This window comes from Emydura macquarii, unplaced genomic scaffold, assembly GCF_026122565.2.
Source record: "Emydura macquarii macquarii isolate MOO-44397 ecotype Brisbane River unplaced genomic scaffold, CSIRO-AGI_Emac_v2 contig_968, whole genome shotgun sequence".
NCBI lineage: Eukaryota > Metazoa > Chordata > Testudines > Chelidae > Emydura > Emydura macquarii.
The window spans coordinates 4,451,068-4,472,010 of NW_027131105.1; the positions used below are offsets into that span (position 1 = coordinate 4,451,068).

The following is a 20,943-nucleotide window of genomic DNA, read 5'->3' on the forward strand; positions in this document are numbered from 1 at the left end:
TTGGAAGCGACCCGCGGGGCCGCCATCTTGAATCCTGGAATGGGAGAGGCTTGGAGCGCAGCTCTGCGGCTGACCGGCGGTGGGAAGAGATTCTGCGCGCGCCCGCCCGCCCCTTAGCCCCAGCGCCGCGCCATGTTGGTTCCAGCTATTGAGCGACCCTGGGCGCCGCCATGTTGGCTCCGGGTGCTGAAGCCGACCTGGACGCCGCCATGTTCCCGCCCCATGTCTTGGACTGGCAGGTGCAGCCTAAAGCCTGCACGTGGCTGGGGCAGAGGGCACGGGGTCGGGCTAGGGCCAGCAGAACGGGGATGGACCGGGGGGCGGGCGGCCCCGGGGTGACGTGGTTCTGGGGCGCGGTGGTGGGTCTGCTGGCTGCGGACGCTGCCCTGGTGAGCAGGTGCCGGGGGGTGGCTGCGCTGCGGGGGGTGGGGCTCACTGCGATGGCTGCTCCAGAGCCCCAGGCTCCCGCGTCCACCCCCGTCCTCCGACCGGCCTGGCCCCGCACCGCAGCGGGGACCAACGCGGGGCGCACCGTGGGGCAGGTCGAGTACGATTTCTACCTGTTCCCCAGCGGGGTCTTGAACCACCGCCCCATCTCCGTCATCGCTGGGTGACCCCATGTGCCCCAATGGCCCCCCGCATCCCCACCCCAGCACCCCACCTCCTGCATGGGAGAGTGACTTCAGTGTTCACCAGTATCCCCCTCTATCCCCACCCCCAAAGGTCAGAGGGTTCCTGAGCCACCATGTCACCTCCTCCATCGGTGAGAATCCTCCCTGTACCCCAGTATCCCCACCTCAGCCCCCCAATACTCCCCCTCTGGCCCCCAGCAGGGTCCAGAACTGCCATGCTGCCTCCTTCATCAGTGCAAGACCTCTCTACGGCCCCATCTACCTGCCTACACCCTCATCTTCCCCAGTGCCCTGCGGGCTCCTCATTGCTGAGTGACACCCCCCACGTGCACACACCTGTATCCCTTTGCATCCCCACCCTGACCCCCAATGCTGCCCTGCTTCCAATGCTCAGCAGGGTCTTGGCCTGCAATGCCACCTCCCCATGCCGCATCTCTTCTAGGCCCTTTGGCCCTCGTTCAGCCCCTGGCACCCCAGCCTGAGAGCCTGCTGCTGTGTGTCTGTCCAGGGAGTGGAGTGGTCAGTCACCTGCTGGGGCTCTTTGAAGAAGCTGAAAAGAACCTTAAGAAAGGGCCTGGTGAGTGACTGATCCCAGCCACCTTGCTGTCCCCTCCCTCGGAGAGAGGGTTTGGTGGGCAGGGGCGCAGGCAGGACTCCTGGGTTCTGTCCCCAACTCTGGGAGGGCAGTAGGGTCTCGTGAGTTAGAGCAGGGGTGGGAGTCAGGACTCCTGGGTTCTTGTTCTCCCCCACCTTCCCCTGGTTACATAAAGGCAGGGTAAGTAAATCGCAATTCCCACTCTTTGTAGCAGGGCTGTCATGACCCCCCTGCACGGGGAGGGGAGGCTCAGGCCTGGCGTGTAGCGTGGGCTAGGCTGTGAGGGTCCCATGGGGGAGGCCTGGGGTGATCCTGACTGACCTTCCCACAGTAATGTGTTTTTCTTCCCTGCAGGCCTGGAGGGCTGGAAGTCGGGGCCGGTGATCTCAGATAGAGCTCACAGCAGCCAGCAGGGGTGTTGTCTGCATCCTCAGGACCTCTCCTCCTGCCCTGGGAATGTCTCCTATCACGAACCAGGGGGCTCTGGGCTCACTGGGAGGGGATGACTTGGCAGCTGGACTGGTGGAGGCAGTCGGGGGGGTTTGGCAGCAGATGGGGAGGGTACTGGTGGGGCAGTGGTAGCAGGGGATGGGGGTGTCCCTCCCCTCTCACCTCATCTCCTGTTCTCTGTTGCTCCAGTGTTTGGTTTCCACCAGGCTGTGGACCGGATCTGGGAGCAGCAGCAGGAGGGTGACAAGAAGTGATGTGGGGTTAACAGCTGGGTCTCCATTTGGGAGGGGCAAGAGGGATGGAGCTGGGACTGGGGTATTTCCAGAGGGGTTCCCCGTGGTTACTAATGGCAGAGGCTGGGCTGGGGAGGATCTCCTTTGAGGATGCCTGGGGTTGAGGGGAGGGGAGGCTGTTTCTATGGGTTTCACATTCCCTGGGGACAGGGCAGCTCCTCTCCCTGCAGTCCCTGCCCAGTGGTGGTTGGGGGTGCGCTTGTGGGGTCATTATGGTCAGGATGCTAGCTGGACTGCAGCATAAGGCCATGTACCCAATATTGACACAGAGGCGGAGTTGCAACAGCTCTAGATGGGTAAGGGTCCCAGTGATCTCTCCCCCCCAGCTGCAAACAACCCTCCCCTCTGCCCCAGGAATAACTCTTCCCCCAGGAGTCCATCACATGGCTGAGAACCAATCTTCCCTCCAGAAACACCTCCTTCCCCTCTGGGGATCCCCTACCTGCCTGAGAATCACCCAGAAATACTCCCTTGTCCCCAGGGGTCCTCCACCTGGCTGAGAACCAACCCCCCTTCCAGGAACTGCCCTCCACTTCCCCCTGGAAAGACACTCCTGATCCCCCACCTGGCCGAGAACTCCCAGTGTCCCTGAGTAGCCCCAGAGACTGTGTGGTAGCACCTCCCCTCCCACCCATCTGTCTGATCCCAGCACCTCGCCCCAGGTCTATGCTAAAAAGATCCAGCCCCTGGGGAAGTATGGTGTCTGTTTCATGCACCAGGCCCTGCTCAGGTCCTCCAAGAAGATCCTGGTGGAAGGAGCCAGTGCTGCCCTGCTGGATATGGACTTCGGTAAGTGTGGCGCACTCCCCATGCCGGGTGAACAGTGGGTGAGGCCCCTGCCCTGTCTATTTGCAGTCTCTTTAGGGAGCGCCCAGCCCTGGACTGAGCTTTTCCTAGGGCAGCCGCACGGCTCCAAGACTTGGGTTAGCTGGGAAAGCAGGACTTAAATCCAAGCCTGTGTTGGCAGAAGCAACTGCCCTGCTTTCTCCTTGGCGGCCTGGAGCCCATGTCTGTCTTTCTGACCCTGTGTGTGCTGTGCTTGGGGCTGCCGAGATTGTCTTCTCTCCTCACCACTCCTGCTCCTTTGTTCCTCGCTCCAGCCCTACTGCCTTGCTGTTGTGCTTTCCTGGGAGCTTCCATTGTCTCTGCAGGAACCTTCATTCATCTGGGCTGACAACACTCAGCTGTTGATAAGCTGGTTTGGGCTGGAACCAGATATGGCTATGTGACACCCAGCCATCCCTTCTCACCCTCCCCAAAGGAGGAGTTAACCCCTCACCCCCAGCAGGGAGCCACACAAAGTGAATGGGGAAACTGAGTCACACGTTCCTAAAAACAGCACCAAAATGCATGCATTTTGCACCCCTCTCTCCTCCGTGGGGCTCTGCACAGCAAAAGCAGCAGCAGCCAAACAACAGCCTCGCGTCCTGGTCAACACAGTGCAGGCTGGGAAGGGAGAGTCCTCATCACAGCTGGACTCCGGGGCTGGGATAGCGTGGACTGTGGGTTAGAGATGGGGGACCGTAAGCCCCATTTCTGAAGGCCCCGCTTGCTGCCACCCTGACCTCTCATCTCTCCCCAGGGACATACCCATTTGTGACATCCTCAAACTGCACAGTGGAGGTTGTTTGCACAGGCCTGCAGGTCCCACCGTACTACATTGGGAAGGTGTATGGGCTGGTGAAGGTGGAGTAGACAATGTGAGTGTGGGTCTGAATGGCCAGGTGAGACAAGTTCTCCCCCACCCCCCATTTGTCCTGATGCTTATGGGCAGCCCATAACAGATTCAGCACATAAGGGCCCTGTCCCCTTCCCCACTGCCCCCCCACCTCACAGTCTCACTGAGCCCCCCATCCCCTCCCCCACTGCCCCATCTCACAGCCTCAATAACTGCCTCCATACCCACGCTCCCATCTCCTCCCCCATCCCCACCCCACAGCCTCACCAGCCCCCTGCTCTCCAATCCTCCCCTCCATTCTCTAACCTTTCCCACCCCTGTTCTCACCTCATGCACCCGCCCCTCGCTGTCAGTCACTGCCCCCCACGTGCTCGGGTCTCACTTCCCCACACACACACACACACACTGCCCTCATCAAGCTGCATAACCCGCCCCCTGCTCTCGCTGGAGCCTGGCACTCACCCAAGCTAGATGTCCTGGGCACCTTCCCAGAGATTATGGCTGGAAGGGAAACCCATCACGTACTTTCCAGGTGAGCCAGAGGTGGGGTTACCCTGTGAAGGGGAGGTATTGCCCCTTCTTCTGCCTTCCCCACAATGGGAGGGCAGTGGCCTTGGGAGTGAGGCCTTGTATCCCCTGAGCTTGTGGGGGGAGGGGTGCAGGGCTCCCTGGGGTCTCCAGCAGAGGGGGGAGGGACTTGAGCCATCCCCAGGTGGGGACAGGAGTCCCTCCGGGTGTTCAGGGGGCCAAGCCACCTGAGGACAGTCCTGGGTGTGGGGAGGGGGAAGGGGCTGAGCTGCCCTGGGGGTGGATGGGGCTCCTAGCAGGGTAGGGGCTCCCTCGGGCCGTGCAGCAGCCAGTAAGGCTCTCTGCTCCCTGCAGCAACCCAGGAGCTGCCGACCAAGGTGTCAGTGGGCTACGAGAGGCTGGCAGTGCCACACAGAGCAGGCCCACAGCTGCGCCCACAGGCCCAGAGCTACGTTCTCTTTGAAGGCTACCTTGGGGCGCCAGGTGCATCCGCAGCCCCACCGAGCTGCCTGCTGGCCCAGGTCACAGCCCTAGCATCAGGGCCTGGTAATAGGAACGCTGGGCGCCCCTTGGGGGTGCTGTGTGGGTCCCTGGGAAGGGGATGCCATGGGATCTGCCTCTCTCCCCCTGCGCTCAAGTGGGCCAGTGTCAGGAAGTTCCACAAATCCTTCATCGAGGTTTCTGGAGCCTCCAGCCAAGCCGCCGGAGAAGGGAGGGTTCTGCTGAGGGGAGGTGGGAGTGTGCGTGGAGGAGATCTGCCCTGCTTGTGGGAAGGGAGAGGGGGATTTGCCTCTCAGGGCTGGGGGTTCCCAGTTCTCACCCCCTCCCACTCCTCTTGCAGTGAAGTGGGTCGGCGTCAGAAAGTTCGGTGAATCCATCAGCAAGATTTTCTGAGCCTCCCTGGCCAACCGTCGCTCCCAGGGGGCTCTGACCCCTGACACACAGACCTGTCAGCAAAGGATCACAGGGACCAAAGGCTGGGAGCAGCTGCAGACATGCCCCTTGCTTTGCCATACACCCCCCTGTGCTGTGGAGGGCTCCATCCCCTCCCGGGAAAGAGTGAATTGTGATTTCACCACCACTCCCGTGCTGCCCATAGCAGGGAGCCCCCGCCTGCAGTTCACAGGCTGCCTGCCACGCTCTGCTCCCCCATGCTGGAGGCTGGGCTGTGCAGCTCCCCATCATCTATCTCCAGCACTGTGCCAAGCAGGCTGTGTTTGCTCCAGGTTGGGGGCCTCAGCCCAACCCCAGATCCTGCTCCACGTCACTCCTGGCACTGCTGTCTCCTCTCTCTCCATGTCCGGAGAGGCACCCCACCCACAGCTGCTTTTTGACTGTATAGAAATAGCTATAAAGAGCTACAATTTATTTTCACAATGGAGCCCTGTGCTGTGTCAGTGGGGGGGAGGTGATTCCGGGGGGGGGGGGGGTGCTGTCTGGCACTATCAGTGGGGGGAGCCATGCATGCCCTGGCACGGGTTGGCGGAGGGGCAGCGGGTGCCGTGTTTGCAGTTGGGTGGATTATTGTGTGTGTAGAAGCCACCCAGCTTCCCTAAGGGGTGGGAAGTGGGCTGTGAGCTAGGGGCTGTCTGGGCTGCTCCCTTTCCTCCCGGGGTCCCTGAGCCAGTCTGCACTAGGATGGGGGAATGGTGGCTCCCACCATCGGGCTCCAGGGCTGCAGGCTGCCCACTGCACATAGAGACTGGGCTGGGACTCCAGCTGTCAGCAAAGCTCCTGGTGCAGTGCCTAGCGCCCCCCTCTCCCCCACACACTTCTCAAGCTAGGCCCCTCATCCCAAAAGTGCCCCCCTGCTTACTCCCAAACAAGCCCCCGCTGATGCCCCTATCCACCCCCCAGCCAGCCTCCTCTGATGGCAGCAGTGTCCTGGCACTGACCTTGCCTTTGCCCATCCCATTCCCCCAACCCAGGCCCCTTAGTGCCATGAACCCCTCTGGCACTGCCTCTGGCGCCCCCTTGTGCTGCCACACTGCAATAACACTGATGCCAGCCCAGCATCTGTGCCTCCTGTTACTTTATTCTCGAGGTCCCAGTTTACAGTGTGTGGGGCAGCTGAGCCCTGCAGTCTGAGTGCTGCCCCTCCAGCCCTGGGGGAAGGGGATGGGCCTCTTTCCCCCTCTGCCTCCTCAGGCCCAGGAGCAGCAGACTGGGAGTTGACGGCCTGCCCCTCTAATGGAAATGGGGGGATTTGTGGCTGCCGTGACACTGCTGGGGATGGTCCCGCAGCTTCAGCTGCCCCAGGCCAGGAGAGGGGAGCAGGGCTTGGAGTGACTCCTGCCAGGGTGAGGTGCGATGCTCCCTCCTGCTTGGGGTGTGAGGAGCGAGAGTGGGGCTGGTTCCCCCTGAGGGGGAGGGGCTTTGGCTCAGGGCAGGTGCCTTCTCTGGGGAAGCTCAGTTGGGCGGGTGGGAGTAGCGGTCCCAGCCGCACAGCCAGCGCCAAAGCTGGCCCTAGGAGGACCTGAGGGTTTGCGGGGGGTCAGGCCTACCTGGGAAGTCCTGCCCAATCACCGGGGAAGGGTAGGGAAGAGGCTGGGAGTGGGGCTATACAGGGGCTGTAGCTGAGGGGTGGGGCAGGCAGGGCTCAGAGCAGCGCACAGAAGAATTTCTTCTCGCGGAATGGGTTCTCAGAGGTGGGCACTGGTGTGATGAGCGGGTCCTCACAGGCGTGGGCATCACAGTATGTCATCAGGTCAGCTGCTGCCTTGGATACCTGCAGGGAGCGGGGCGTGAGAACGTTGCAGGGTGGGCCCAGCAGGAGATGCTGTAGGAAGTGGGGCAGGAACACCGGCTGTGGGGCGAGCCCTCAGCTCCTCCAGCCCTGGCCTCTCCCAGCAGGGGCACTCTAGGGAACGACGCAGGAGTGCCAGCCTCCTGGCTACTCCAGCTCTGGGAGTGGGTGGGTGGGGCTCTTTTCCACTACAGTAGCAGTGAAGGTGGGTGGGGCCCTTTTCCACCACAGTAGCAGTGAAGATGCCACCCCAGTCCCCACCTTTATCCGGCACATGCTGGCCTCAATCTTGAGCTGCTCCACCATCTTGCGGGCCTGCCCGATGCTCATGGTACTGTTGACGGGGGTTTCGCCCTTCATGGGGACCCTGTAGAGGGAGAGCAGAGGTTGGGCAAGAGTTAATGGGAACCTGGGGGCCCATGTCTTGGAGCCTCCTGACCAGTGGACTGGGGACAGACCGCTAGACAACCGCCCCTGCTTCTCAGCTTCTTTGGGCCATGCTAGCCCCTCACCACTGTCCCCACAGGCTGCTGGTGACAGGGGGCTCCAATCTTGCTGCTGTGGGTTCAGTTTCTCCCCAGCAGTATGGGTCTTGGGGGGGTGGCTACAGCTGAGCTTTACCAGGGGAGTTACAAACCCCCACTCCAGCTCTTGGGCCCAGCTTCCCCCTTTGCCCTACCTCCTCCTGGCCCAGGCCCTGTATCCCTGACTCTGGCTGTCTAGTGCTCCCCCTACAACCCAGAGCTCCCAGCTGCATGGTGCACTGTTGGCTGCTCAGGACCAACTGGCGCCTTTTAGAGCTTGTCCAGACAGCCCAAGCATCCCAAGTTGGAGCCCAGTCCCCTTGGGCATGGCATTGGGGAGGGGATCGTGGGGGAGGATGGAAGGGGGGTGCTCCCACCCCAGAATGACAGCCCTAATTTGCTCCAGTGTGGCCACTCCTGCCCTGGAGAGATTGGAGGGGGGTCATTCCCCATGCATGGGGGGTTCTGCCAATGGGTAGCAAGGTACCATCTGATGGCTGGGCCTGCCTCCCCATGGCTAGGGGCATTGTCCTATGTCATAAGTACCTTAACTGCCCCCCTTTGAGGCAGGGGGTGGCAGTAGATGCAGAACAGACTGTCCTGCCCCATAGTCACTCAACATTGGGAGCCGCCTGCCTGGGCTGAGTGGGGATTGTGCCAGCCAGAGCTCAGCCCCAGGGAGAAGGGAGCGAGTGGGACCATCCCTGAGCCCCCCTTCCCATTCTATTCTCAGGCTCAGGCACAAGAGGGCCTGTGCTGCCCCCCAGGATTGTCTCTCGGTGGGACTGAGACCCCCTCAGGGCCCCAAATCTCAGATTGGCCTGAGCACCCGGCTGGGAGGCAGGAGCTGCTCAGACCTGATTCCTCTCTGAGCTCCTCCTCTCAGTTCTACCCCATCTCTGACCCCCCCGCCCCGCCCCTCACTGAGTCCCTTTTCCCCAGCTGACCTGCAGCCCCCAACCCCTCGCTGCAGCCCCTGGAGGGGCACCCACTGCCCCCTTGCACAGTGCTGGGCGCGGGTGCAGGATGACTAGCCCAGCCCTCTGTGCAGACAAAGGGGCTGCTGCTCACTCTGCTCCCCCTCCGACAGCACCAGCAGCCTGCTCCCTGGCCTGCCCCAGGTTGCTCCCCCCACTGCATCTGCCCCCAGCCCTCAAATGCAGCGTCCCTTTGCTCCCGCCCTCTCTCTCGGCAATATGCTTTGGGGGGCAGCTCTGAGCCCAGATGGGGAAGAACCCTACCCCAACCCCCCTTAACCCTGCCCACCTGGGAGTGGCACGGCTAGGGCCCCCATCCAGCAGCCAGCCCCACATGGGCCCTGCCAGTACAGCAGCAGCACCCGGTGCCCCCTGCCCCCCATCCAGGCTGGCTGCTCCTCTGGTATCTGGCATGCCCCAGTGGCTGGCCAGGGCACCCCTGGGCACTGACCTTCGACGGTCGCTGCCGGAGCTGGAGAGACGCAGGGATGGGCTCCCCTGTGCACCCAGGTGCCCCGAGCGCCCTGCAGACGGCTCCGCTCCCTCTGCCTCCTCAGGGATGCAGCTAATTCAATGCGCCCTGGTACCTTAAGGATGCTCAGAGCCGCTCGATGCTGGGAGCGGACCATGCCTGCTGCGGGGGGAGGAGCGCACGCCCAGCGGCGCCCGGCTGAGCGCTGGCTCCCTGCCCAGCCCCGAGGGGCCCCTGGTGCACAGCCCCGGTAGGGCGGGAGGGAGGGAGCCAGCGGGCGCTAGCGGGGCATAGCGCCCCAGACGGGGCCAGGCAGGGGCTGGGTTCCGGGCACCCCTGCACAGCGGCTGGTGGTACAGGCCCGCAGCAGCTGCAGTGAGGACCCGTCTCCCCACCACGCTCATTTGGAAATCTGACATCAGGGGCAGCGCCGGGCACGGGGGCTGCCGCCCTGCCTGGATCGGGGCCGCTCCCGGCATCGAGCCCCCGGCTCCTGGTTCCCAGCCCCGCAGCCACCGCTCCGTTCCCCGACCTGGGGACAGGAGCCGGGCGTCCGGACTCCCGGTGCCCTGCCATGGAGCTGGGCTGGGGGCTGGCAGACACCTGGCACCCGCCCACCCCGGGCAGGTCCTGCCGCCCCGCGCCCCGATCCCTCCTACTCCGGAGCGTTGTCCGGGGGGCGGGGCGGGGGGGTCTCTCTGCGGGGCAGTCCCGGAGTAGGCGGGGGCCCTGGGGGGGGGGAGCCGGTATACGGGGTGAAGGGGGGCCGCGGGGGGGCATGGACGGGCGGGGGTGTGTCTGGGTCAGGGTTTGGGTGGGAGCCCATCAGCCCTGCGAGTGTCTGTCTGGGGGGGGCTGGTCTCGCTCTCTCTCGGGGGGGAGGGGCAGGACCGTGGGTGCTGCTCTGCGGGGACAGGGACACGGGGCTGGGGGACAGAGCGTCCCGGGTGACGCTGCAGTGGGAGGGGTCTCTCGGTGGGGGGGGGCAAGGACCCTGGGGTGGAGGGGATGGGGGGCAGGGATCGCCAGGGTGTCTGGGGGGGGCGGGGCGGGCCTTCGGGGGAAGGGGAGTTTGGGGGGGGCTGCTCTCAGAGATCGCGTCGCCATGGAGACAGGGAGAGGCGCGTCTTTGATCACGTGACGGATGGTGCCTGCAGTGGGCGGAGCTCTTTCCGGCCCCGACCCCGCTCCGCCGCCGCCGCCGCGCTCTTTGCCAGCTCCCGGAGGCTGCCGGGCCTGGCGGTCTCGCGCCCGGAAGAGGTGGAGCCGAACCGAGCCGGCGGCGCGGCGGCCAAGACGGAGCTGGACGGGCGGCCGGGTCGGTGAGAGCGGTTCCCGCCGAGTGACCCTGGGCCTGGCTGCTGGTGCACCCCGCCCGGGCCTAGGACGCGGGGCGCCCCGCCCCGCCCGGGGCTGGGATAGAACCCAGGAGTCCGGGCTCCTAGCGCCCCCCGCCCCCTTGCTCTGGTCGCTAGACCTTCCGCGCCCTCTAAAACTGGGGCAGACCTAGGAGCCCGAGCTCCCAGCGCCCCCTGCTCTAACCACTAGACATCACCTCCTCCAGAGGCGGGTCCGATCTTATAGTGTTTCTCACAAGCAGAAGCGGGAGTTCTAACTCCCAACCCTCCTTTCTAGCTGGGGGCTGCCTCAGCCATCTAGCCCTTCTCCCCACCCCCTTTCCAAGCTGTGGGTAGGCTGCGGCATCCAGACACCGAACACATCCCTTCCCCCCTAGGCTGGACCAGAACCCAGGAATCCTGCTGCCCAGTCTAGACTCCCCCATGTGGTTTCCCTGCTGACCCCGTTATTTGTGTCCTTTCTTCCTCAGATTGGTTCTGGTCTTTGGCCCCTGAGGCACAACTCCAGCGTGTGACCAGTTCCGGGGAAGCCCTGCCACGAGCCTGTTGGCATGGACCTGCCTACGTGCCAGTGACTCCCCTGGGACCCTCTCCCATGGCTAGAGACAACTACTGGAAGGCCAAGCGGCGCAGACTGGCCAGCCTGCCTGCCCTGAGCCAGAGCCTTTTTCCTGTAAAGGAGCCCCTCAGCCTGGGCCCTTTCCAGCTGGGTCACGGGGCATCTCCAGCAGCCTGAGCCATTTTGCAAGCACTCGAGCAGGCACGGCCACTCTATTTCCCCTTCCCCAACACAGGAGCTGGGGGCTCCCTCTCTTCCCCCTCCCACAGGCACCTGTGTATGGACTCCCAAGGCCCCTGTGCCATGAGCGGCAGCACAGGGCCCTTCTTGCAGTGGGCCCAGGAGGTGGCCGCACTGCTGTTGCTGCGGGTCCGGCGCACAGTGCTGCAGACGGCTATCCTGCTCTGCGTGCTGCTGTTGCTGCTCTGGGTCGCCGTCTTCCTCTATGGCAGCTTCTACTACTCCTACATGCCCACCGTCAGCTACGTCAGCCCCGTGCACTACCGCTTCAGGTGAGTGGGGTGGCTGGAGGGAACAGACTGCCTAGGGAGGTTGTGGCAGCTCCTTCGCTGGAGGTTTTCAAAAGAAGGCTGGATAGTCATCTGTCTTGGATGGTTTAGCCACAACAAATCCTGCATCTTGGCAGGGGTTAGACTAGATGAGCCTTGCGAGTTCTTCTAACCCTAGGATTCTGTGCACCTTCTGAGCACAGCTCTGGGCCAGATTTCCTGAGACAGGCCCCTACAGGCAGTGCATTGGGGCCCTCTTGGCTGCCTGCCCCCCACCCCCACTTTCTGGGGCTGTGGGTGCCTCTGAGCTGGGACCTGTTCCCAAGAGTAAGGGTCTGGGCTGCTGGGGAGGGAGGTGGGTTTGAAGAGGTCTGGAGGAGCTGGTGATCCCTGAGTATGACCCACTGCCTTGTGTCTCCTAGGACAGACTGTGGCTCGCCAGGCCCTGACCTATGCTCCTTCCCCACTGCCAACATCTCCCTGGTCAAAAACAGCCGGGACAGGGTAAGTGCCAGTGGGCATGAGGCAGGCCACTGGTTGTCAGCTGCCTGGGGATTCTGGCCCCATGGGCACCCAAGGGGTGTGGTGATGTTATCTGGGGCCAGTTGGCAGCAGCACTGGGGGTGGCAGGTTTCCCTGCAGTGGTGGGGTTAGGGGGCAGCCTCCCTGCTTTATCTCTGATGTGCTCTCCCCACAGCTGTGTGTTCTGGGAGGCTGTAGGGCCTCTGGGGTGGTTTGGGGGGTCAGGCATCACACCCCTCTGTCTGACACCTCCTGCTGTCCTGTAGGTGCTGATGTACGGGCAGCCTTATCGCATCTCCCTGGAGCTGGAGCTGCCTGAGTCGCCTGTGAACCAGGACCTGGGCATGTTCATGGTGGTGATGTCCTGCTACACCAAGGGTGGGCGCATCATCTCCTCCTCCGCCAGATCAGTGAGTCCAGGGTCTGTCCCAGCCCCCTCTCTGAGCCACCCACTTCCCCTGTTTCAGTGCCATGGACACCTACAATCTTGGCCTCCCTGCCTCAGATGGAGGGTCCAGGGAGGCTGAGGCAGGATTCCTCATACCAGCTACTCCACCCATTGCCAGGGGCTGCAGTGACTCTTGGGGAAGTAGAGCAAAGAGAGGAGGCAGGCAGGACTCCTGGTTTCTGTCCCCGTCTCTAGGAGGGAGTGGGGTCTCGTGGATTAGGGCTGGGAACCAGGACACTGGGGTTCTATTCTATGCTCTGCCCTTGCACACTCTTGGGCAATTCCCTTCCTCCTTGTGCAGTGGGGCTGAAACCCTGGGAGATCCTTAAGCAAGAAGCACCTCCCTGCTGGCAGAGCCCCTAATGGCCCTGGAGCGCTGGTGGGAGGTGTTGGTGGCTGTGGACCAGGGTGAGTTCAAGTTCAATGCTAACATTGGCTCTGCTCCCCCCAGACCATGCTGCATTACCGCTCAGGTCTGCTGCACACCCTGGACACTCTGGTCTTCGCTGGGCTCTTCTTCTTGGGCTTTGCTGAGCAGAAGCAGACGGTCGAGGTGGAGCTGTACTCGGACTACAGGGAGGACTCGGTGAGGGGCAGGGCAGGCAGGCCTCTACTGCATTAGTTGTCTGGATCACTGGGGCTGGGCTGGCCAGAGCCTCTGCTTCCGAACCTCCAGCATGGGAGCTGATCGGCAGGAGGTGTCCTGGGTGTCTAGCACAGAGACTCTCCCTTTTCGCTGCAAGTAACGGCTCCCCTTGCTGTGTGGGTTGGGAGCATGGGGACACTTGTCCCGCTGTTGGAGGTGGGCACTTACCCCACTGCCTGGGTTGGGCTGAGGGAAAAGCAGGGGGCAGGCACGCGCTCTGCTGTCCCAGTTGGCTAGCTAGGGATGCGGGTGACTGCTCTGACCCTGCTTGTCCCCTCCAGTATGTCCCGACCGTCGGAGCTGTGATAGAAATCCAGACCAAGCGGATCCAAATCTATGGGGCACAGCTGCGGATCCATGCCCACTTCACAGGCCTGCGGTGAGGAAGGGGGATGCCTCTGGTGGGAAGGGGAAGGGATTGCGCAGCATTGGGGGCAGTTCCTGGTGCTAGGGGGCTGCAGTGGGCTCAGTTCAGCAGCCCCACCAAGCTGCTCCCTGTAATCGACCCCCATGGGCAGGTTGCAGGAGGAGCCTGTGTCTGGGAGGGGGGGATTGGGTCCAGGCTGCAGCCCCCTAATGCTCAGGCTCCATCCCCTCTTGTCTCAGGTACCTGCTCTATAATTTCCCAGTGACTTCGGCCATCCTGGGCGTGGCCAGTAACTTCACCTTCCTCAGTGTCATCGTCCTCTTCAGCTACCTGCAGTGGATCTGGGGCAGCGTGTGGCCCCGTGAGCCCCTCTCAGTACAGGTGAGAGGGTGGCTCTGGGGAGTTCCCTGGGGGGGAGCAGTATGGGGCAGAGGGGTGAGGAAATCGGGGGGGCAGGCCGTGGAGCAGAGAGAGAGGGTGCCCCTCTGGGCAGTATGGAGCAGGGGATGTAGCCCATGCGAATGAAGGGCAGGGAGTGGGGGGTCTGTGCAGCAGGGTCAAGGGGATGGTGCCAATGGGGAGGGGGAGTTGAGACAGGAGGCTATACCCCTCCATGCAGTCAGGGGTAGGAGGCTCTGGCAGGATGGGGGTGGCCATATTGGGGATTGGGCCTTACCTGGTTTCACTCCCTTCCCCCACCCTCTAGGTGAACGCACGGGATGGAAGCCTGCAGCAGCGGCGAGAGGAGGCACAACTGCGCATGGCCACCTCCAGGCCAGGTACGGGCGGCTGGAGGGGAGTCTGGGGTGGGCCTGGGCTTTCCACTTGCTGTGTTGGGTTGGAGGGGGTTCCTGTTTGTCTGTTGTTGGGTGGGGCGGGCTCTGTTGCTCTCACCTGGTAGGGCTGGTGCTGAGCAGGTCTTGTCTCTGCCCTATCCCTTCCCTGAGCAGACCAAGAGGAGGGAGAGGAGCTGACCACACCACAGCCTGAGGCCGTGGGGCTGGGCGCGAGTGGCCAGGAGAGGACTCCCCAGGGCACAGGTACCTATGATTCTCTTCCAGCTCGGTCACGGGGGGGTGAGGGGGGCGGGGGCAGGACCTCATGAGCCTCGGGCTTGTCTGTTCCCTTCCCACTGAGGTGGGACTAGGGCAGGGAGGCAGGACTGTTGTATTAATTTAGATGGAATAAATGGGCCCAAAGAGACAAAGGTGTTAACGTGACCCTCTCACTGCTTGGCATTAAATAGTGTGAACCAAGGCTTAGGTTGGAGTACAGAGACCTCAGCCGTTGCAGCTCCCCTGTAACCCTGCCTTGACCATACAGAGAAAGGAAAAGCAGGGATAGGATTTAGAATGGAAATGTTAAGTCAGGCTTGCGTTGTGACAACATCTCTTGTTCCCCCTCTCTAACGGGAGAGAGGTTTTGAACACCCCCTCCCCCCCCCCACACACACACCCTCCTCAGTCCCCCCAAATCCTTCTCAATCCTTGCCACGATGTTAGATGGCAGTAACTGTCCTCCAGGAAAAGACTGTTCTGTTGAAGCTGGAGCTCTTGTTGCTGGTGTTAAAGTCCGATCCTGTTTCCTAGAAGGAAAAAAAAACATACACAGGGGAAAGAAAGGGGACAGTAAATGCAGCTTCTGCCTCTGGTCCTGATCCTCACCTGCCATCTACTGCTGGGAAACACAGGCACGGGCACAGCCACCCGCTCCTGTCAGCTGTTCTGAGGCCTGGTGAACTCGTACCATTGTTGGGCTATTTGGAGTAGTGCTTGTAGCTGGCTCTGTGGTCACAGGCTTACAGAAGTGTTGTGGAATATGCAGTCTTGGCCGGCTAAGCCAGACTCTTATTAGACAGAAGGAAAAAGGAGAGGGACCTGTGAAAGGATGGGGGGAGGGGGTGGACGACAGTCTCCCACCCCAGGTGGTGGTTGAGATTCAGCAAAAGCCAGTGGAGGTGGTGATGTGGTCTAGATCCCTCTCTCTAGCCCAGTCTGGTCAGGGCATCTCGCAGGATCAGGTCAGAGGCCCAGTGGTGTCAGGGTAGATCTGGGGCTCCCAGGAAACAGTGGGGTGACAGCCATGGTGGTGAAGCTCCCTCTTTCCTGCTCTTCTGTCTTAGTCAGCCAGCGTCCATCTCTACCAATTCCCCCCTTCCCCGGAGTCTCTTCCTGAGGACTCCAGAAGGCAATGGTGGGTGGTACCAGCCCATCCCCTTACATTTTTGTGTTTACCAATTAGCCCTAATTTCTGATGCCCTAACTTTGGTTGGTTGATTCTTGGTCCCATGCTTGGGTTTCAGGCATGATTTTCATGCTGATCTTGAGTCACGTCAGTAGGTCTCCTTGGTGCGACTCATTGAGTCTGCCTTCCTGGTGCCCCTTTCCCAGGCCCAGTTACTGCTATCAATTAGGGGGACGGTTTATAAACTCATATTTAATTTCCAAAGAGGGTATGCTGGAAGGCCCAGTCACTGCTGCAGGATCCTTTGAGCCCACCAGGGTGGGAATCAAGCCTTTGCCAGTGCTGCCTGTTGGCTACACTAGGGGTGGAGCAGGGGACAAGGCCCTGTGACCTGGCCTGTCTTGCTGCTTTCTCCTTGCTATGCAAGAGGGCAGGACCCCGGGATCTGGCCCTGCCTCTGACTTGTTCTTCTCCCTTCCCCTGCAGCTTCCCCCCCACCGCTACCAGGCGAGTCTCTGGAGACGATTGGCCCTGTAGGAGACATGGCCCAGGCTAAGGAGCCAGATATGAGCGAAGGTGGGTAAAGTGGTTTCCAGGCTCCTTATCTCTTCTTCCCCGCCCCCCCCCCCGAGTAGGGGATAGAACTCAGGTACCCTGACTCTCAGCCCCACCTCCCCCCCCTTCCCCCACTCTAACCATCTAGCCCCACTCATTACCCACTGAAGTGTTGCCTAAGGCTCCAGCATCCAGCAGGGCCCCCCTTTGTACCCAGGCAGGAAGTTAGAAACCTCCTCTCCCCCTGCCCCCGTGCAGTGGTGGGGGGGGTATGCAGCTGGGAACAGACATATCTGGGGGGATGGGCTGTCCCCCCAATGGGCTGAGAGGCCTGGCCTGCCCCTTTAGGGGGTTCCCAAGCTGTCCGTGGGGGATAGATTTGTCTCCTGTGGGCTCGGCGGGTAACCCATGATCTGGCCCCTGAAGGTCGGGATATGTCTGCAGCGCCCTGCAGGACCCCTGCAGCTTCCTCTCACTGGAGCCCATGACAATCCTTTTCCCCCCCCTTTCCCCCCCGGGTCTGTACCTGCCACTCTACCCCTCCCCCCATCTTGTTTTTCTGGGGTCTCTAACTGTCTCCCCACTCCTCCCGCAGAGACGGAGTTCGAGTCGGTGGACGAGTCCTCCCTGCTCACAGATGCCAACTACCCGCCCCCTGCAGGGATGCCCCTCACACTACCACAGCTGGGAGACGGGGCTGAGCCCATCCCCGGGGCTGAGATCCAGCAGAGACATGTCTGCGCTAGCTCCTGAGAGTGCCATGCCCCCGCTAAAAACAAGCCGCGCTGGCCTTGCTCCCTGGGCTCCCAGCTCATGTTTACGTTCCAGCCTCCCGACCCTTCACTTGGACTTGCTGTAATTTAATAAACGACCTGCTAACAGAGCCAGGCTGCTGGGGAAAGCAAGGCACAAATGGCCGCCTGGGGGTGGGGCGTGGGCAGGCCTGAATGTTGGGGTGTGGGGTCTGGGTGCGGCACGGCAATGCTGGTGACTTCTCCATGGAGGGCAGGGACTAGGTCCCTATGGTGAAGGGGCTGAAATGAGTTGTGCTCTGTCTCCTATCCTCTCAACCCCTTCCTTCAGGATAAGCTGGGCTGGTGTGCCCCTGGCCCCTCTTCTTCCAAGCAGGGGGCCCCTGGTGGCAGCATGGGGTCCCTCAGCACCTGCTTTGTCTCTCCACAGCCACACCCCTTCCTGTCTGCTGTCAGGGAGCCTGACCAGCAAAGCCAGACAGGAGGCTTCACACACCACCCCCCCAACCCCCCCCCCCCGCAGAGCTGAGCTCACTGCAGCCGGAAAATGGCGTGATCACTCCCGCCTGGCTCCTGTGGTGTCTACATTCCAGAGGGCTCAGTAACTGGGGCTGGATTCCAGAGAGGGCTGTAAGCCTGGCAGTGGAGCTGTCTGCTCCTGGTATGCCGCTGCCTTCACCTGTCTCCTTCCCCTGTGGGCACCTGGCAGCTGTAGTGAGTGATGCATGGTGCAGAGCCTGATTCCTGAGCCCAGCCCACGCATCCAGCCACCCTACAAGCTCCCTGCAGCCTTTGCCCTCTTACTAGGGGTGTTAGGAGAACATTGTAGGTGCCTGACTGCATCTTCCAGCAGCGGGCTCTGTATGGAGTGGGGCAGGAGCGCTGGCTGTGGGGGCTCCTGGCTATTCCAGCCCCCACTAGGGGACAGGGTAGGGAGTGGGGTAGCAGTGCTAGCTGTGGGGGAGTTCCCCTGTGTTAGAATCTGTCCATGCAGGGCTTGTGCTGGGAGCTGGGGAGGGGGGAATGCAATGGTGCCTTCCCAGGGTGGGAGCTGCACCTGTTCTCATGTTGTGAGGGGCTGGGGGTGCCTGTGGAGGCACATCCACCTGCAGCTCCTCAGGGCAGCTCCAGCTGCACCCCCTCTTCCACCAAGCCCAGCTGTGCTTGGGGGGCCAATGCAGGAAACAGGCTCCTACCCCCTTCCTGCCTCCAAACCAACTGTGAGCTTCTGGCTGCCCTCCTGTAGGCCCCCACCTGAGACTGCTTCACCTTCAGCCTAGGTAAGCAGCTGCACATAGGCAGGCAGGCCTCTGCTCTCCAGTGGCCCCCCCCCCCCCCCAGCCCACCTTGGGCCTGCAGGCTTCGAGGAGAAGCTTCACGGGGAAGTTCTGCCCCTGCAGAGCTGGGTTGTGGGTGGCAGAGCTAGTGGGGGACAAGAAGAGCTCTGGGTCCCTGCTAGGGGCAGCCCATCCCTTCAACAAAGACTGTACAGGAGCCTTCACTGCTCTGAGTTCAGGGCAAACGTGGCCTGGGCCATCAGCCCCGTCCACCCTAGCTGGATTCAACCCTAGCAGAAGGGGGCGCTGAAGGCTGCCTTGGCTGTGGCTGCTCCCTGCACCCTCTGCTCTCCCTCAGCCTTGCATGGTCTCTGCTGTGACTGATGGCAAGAACTTCCCCCCCCCCCCCCCCCCCCAGCTCAGAGACCCCAGACCACCAGCCGGGGCATGGCCCAGCCCTCCTTCCTGTCCTGTCCTCTTTGTGGGGAAGGCCAGGGTGCTGCTGGTTGGCGGCTTGTGATGGAGGGAGCGGGAGGTGTAGTTCCCCATCCTGCTGGGGGATGCTCACCCCTCAGCCTGGGGGGGTATAGAAACCTGACCCCCCTTTTCTTTGCAAGTGCGGGGACTCAGGCCCCTTTGTAAATGTAATGGGGGCTGCTAAAGCCAGTGAGGCACTTCTGGGAATGTTCCCCATGCCCACCTGAGGAGTCAATGGGGCTGGGCAGTCGCTAATGGCCCATCTGTCTACTGTAGGCAAGCCTGTACAGAATAATACGCACTGCGGCTTCAGCACAGCCGGCTCAGCCCGTTAACAGCAGGGACCGGTCGGAGGGGCAGGCTGGCTCTGCCCCCAGTGCCTAGCTAACTACTCAGCCCCAGCTACTGCTGAGATAGGCGCAAGAGCTCCCCAGCAGAGGGAGAGGATCCTGTCTCAAGGTTAGCTCGCATCCTCTGAGATCATCTTGAGCTGTGACATAGGAGCTCTTCTCCCCCTTCCCAAATCTTCACTAGCCGTAAGTATCCTACACTGGCTTATCCTTGTCCACGTATGCAGCCAGTCCCTCAGTCTTTCTTTGCTCCTGGCTTCAGCACGATCCCGTGGCAGTGTCCCACAGCTAATGACACCTTGTGTGACCATCCAGCAGAGCGGGATTTGCCACCTTGCAGTCACAGTGGCTGTCCCTGGGTTAGGAGACAGGGCGAATAGAAGGCCATGATCTCCCTTCTCTCTGTCGTTATTGTATCAACTTTTAACGGGGAGGGAGGAGGCAATGGGGGGGCATGTAGAACACAGGGCATGAGGAGAAAGGGGGCAATGGGGTGTGCACACAGCCCCTGGCAGGGGAGGAAAAGGGCAGCAGGCAGTGAGTGTGGGCACACAGCCCTTGGCATGGAGGTTGGGGAATTTTGTTTTTTTGCAGTATCCTCTAATAGAGGGAGATGGGGGGCAGGGGTGATACATAGGTAGGGGGAAGGGAAGAATCCAAGCATGTCTGGAGGGGTGGGTGCAGGGGCGTGAGGGATCTGTCTATGAACACCTCCCCTGTCCCACCCCAGACATGTTTGTATCTCGGCACTTGCAATCTCTCTGCTTCAGCTTGGTTGTTTCGGTGATAAATTTGTTTGGAAACAGGCTTTATCTCTGCACCAATGAAGTTCAGCTTTGAATCTGCTAATGTCGTTGACGGGCACTGCCCCCGATGTGGGGCAGGTGTCCCATGGCAAAGAAGATGAGGGCTCAGCACTGCGCTGACACTCAGGAGACCTGGGTTCTACTCCCACCTTGGCCACGGTCTCCTGGGTGACCTGGGGCAAGCCAGGGCTCATGCTGTGCCTCAGTTTCCCACAAAGCATTCTGAGATGTGCTAGATAAGAGCTAGGGATGGCTGGATTGGGATAGCAGCATCCATAGGAGGGCATGTAGTGGTATAATTATAGCCATGTAAATTCGCTTCCCACCCCAACACCATTAGACCAGGTCAGCAGCCAGCCGCTCAGGCTTGCCAATGGTGGTACAGCAGCCAGCCCCTGCTCACAGCACCAGCCTGTGTTTTAAACAAGTGCCTTTTTGTCTTGTCTGCCCCCCCTCCTCAGGCAGGGGCTGTCATTCTGGGTTCATAAAGCACCTAGCATAGAGGTTGTGTCAGTAGGGGCTGCCCCTATAAGGGCTGAGCTTCCCAAACTGGGCAGGGCACGGGGAATCTCTCCTTGTCTGGGGCTGGACACAGACTATTGATCTTTTGCAAACATCTTCAGCAATGAGTGACCCCTGAACAGCACAGGGGGTGCTGAGGCAGGATGGGGCCCTGCTGTCAGTGCAAACCAAGTAATTAATAACCCTAAACAATGTAAGGACCAAAGCAGCCTGGTTTTATGTTAAAACATCACCAAACACTGCTAATGATGCTTCTCCCACCTGTTCCAGCAAGTGAACACAAAGCTCTAGAGAAACCTCAGTGAATGAGCTCCCTTAGGTGCAAAACTGGCTTCTCTCAGCAGCTGCCTCTGGGGATGAGTGCGGAGGCTGTTTATAGAGGGATTCCTTGCCCAACAGCGAGATGCAGCTGCCTCTAGCATGGCGCAAGGGGGTTGTTTATGCAAGGCTCCTTTGCCTGGTGATGAGATGCAGCCACCTCTAGGGAGGGACATGGGGGCTCCAGTATTGCAACATTTATTGTCTTTTTAAATCTTGTGATTTCGGGGGCCTGACTCATGAGTTTGTCACAGTGTGGTGTTTCCTCCATCTCCCTCAAGCTGTGTTAAACCAGATTTGGCTGCTGCCAGCTGCCTCAGCAGAGTCCTAGGTACGAGCCAAGCTCCGTAACCTGGGTGTAAATTAAATTCAGAGCATCCATGCAGGGTGTTGTCACT

At 61.2% G+C, this 20,943-nt stretch overlaps 3 protein-coding genes across 7 annotated transcripts; 2 read left to right on the top strand and 1 right to left on the bottom strand.

The window, feature by feature from the left end:
- The first annotated feature begins 278 nt into the window (after positions 1 to 278).
- On the top strand, positions 279 to 5,367 carry LOC137150127 (adenylosuccinate synthetase isozyme 1-like). 3 transcript variants are annotated; one of them, XM_067543842.1, is made up of 6 exons: positions 279 to 389; positions 1,075 to 1,209; positions 1,582 to 2,266; positions 2,633 to 2,759; positions 3,553 to 3,694; positions 5,018 to 5,367. In XM_067543842.1, exons 3-5 carry the CDS (start codon positions 2,183 to 2,185, stop codon positions 3,663 to 3,665), a joined length of 324 nt encoding a protein of 107 aa, XP_067399943.1. In that variant the 5' UTR covers positions 279 to 389; positions 1,075 to 1,209; positions 1,582 to 2,182; the 3' UTR covers positions 3,666 to 3,694; positions 5,018 to 5,367. The 3 variants fall into 3 exon arrangements, with proteins under 3 accessions (XP_067399943.1, XP_067399945.1, XP_067399944.1); XM_067543844.1 differs by having other exon boundaries at positions 331 to 389; positions 1,141 to 1,209; XM_067543843.1 differs by lacking the exon at positions 279 to 389 and adding an exon at positions 419 to 547.
- An 824-nt stretch (positions 5,368 to 6,191) lies between these two features.
- GNG3 (G protein subunit gamma 3) lies at positions 6,192 to 9,224 on the bottom strand. The gene is made up of 3 exons (XM_067543845.1): positions 8,875 to 9,224; positions 7,184 to 7,289; positions 6,192 to 6,904 (listed from the first exon to the last, which is right to left on the bottom strand). Exons 2-3 carry the CDS (start codon positions 7,280 to 7,282, stop codon positions 6,776 to 6,778), a joined length of 228 nt encoding a protein of 75 aa, XP_067399946.1. The 5' UTR covers positions 7,283 to 7,289; positions 8,875 to 9,224; the 3' UTR covers positions 6,192 to 6,775.
- Positions 9,225 to 10,019: 795 nt separating this feature from the next.
- Positions 10,020 to 17,811, top strand: BSCL2 (BSCL2 lipid droplet biogenesis associated, seipin). Of its 3 annotated transcripts, none has more exons than XM_067543839.1 (11): positions 10,020 to 10,217; positions 10,724 to 11,324; positions 11,744 to 11,825; positions 12,110 to 12,253; positions 12,743 to 12,877; positions 13,219 to 13,316; positions 13,544 to 13,685; positions 14,011 to 14,083; positions 14,255 to 14,344; positions 15,975 to 16,064; positions 16,639 to 17,811. In XM_067543839.1, exons 2-11 carry the CDS (start codon positions 11,092 to 11,094, stop codon positions 16,794 to 16,796), a joined length of 1,245 nt encoding a protein of 414 aa, XP_067399940.1. In that variant the 5' UTR covers positions 10,020 to 10,217; positions 10,724 to 11,091; the 3' UTR covers positions 16,797 to 17,811. The 3 variants fall into 3 exon arrangements, with proteins under 3 accessions (XP_067399940.1, XP_067399941.1, XP_067399942.1); XM_067543840.1 differs by having other exon boundaries at positions 10,020 to 10,213; XM_067543841.1 differs by having other exon boundaries at positions 10,024 to 10,217; positions 11,749 to 11,825.
- Positions 17,812 to 20,943: the final 3,132 nt, after the last annotated feature.

Bases quoted from the DNA above. Each gene is read 5' to 3' on its own strand.
- LOC137150127 (XM_067543842.1), top strand. From the start codon at position 2,183: ATGGTCAGGATGCTAGCTGGACTGCAGCATAAGGCCATGTACCCAATA. The intron at 2,267-2,632 runs GTAAGGGTCCCA...ACCTCGCCCCAG, and splicing joins GTTGCAACAGCTCTAGATGG to GTCTATGCTAAAAAGATCCA. The intron at 2,760-3,552 runs GTAAGTGTGGCG...ATCTCTCCCCAG, and splicing joins CCTGCTGGATATGGACTTCG to GGACATACCCATTTGTGACA.
- BSCL2 (XM_067543839.1), top strand. From the start codon at position 11,092: ATGGACTCCCAAGGCCCCTGTGCCATGAGCGGCAGCACAGGGCCCTTC. The intron at 12,254-12,742 runs GTGAGTCCAGGG...TGCTCCCCCCAG, and splicing joins TCTCCTCCTCCGCCAGATCA to ACCATGCTGCATTACCGCTC. The intron at 12,878-13,218 runs GTGAGGGGCAGG...TGTCCCCTCCAG, and splicing joins CGGACTACAGGGAGGACTCG to TATGTCCCGACCGTCGGAGC.
- GNG3 (XM_067543845.1), bottom strand. From the start codon at position 7,282: ATGAAGGGCGAAACCCCCGTCAACAGTACCATGAGCATCGGGCAGGCC. The intron at 6,905-7,183 runs GTGGGGACTGGG...CGCTCCCTGCAG, and splicing joins CCAGCATGTGCCGGATAAAG to GTATCCAAGGCAGCAGCTGA.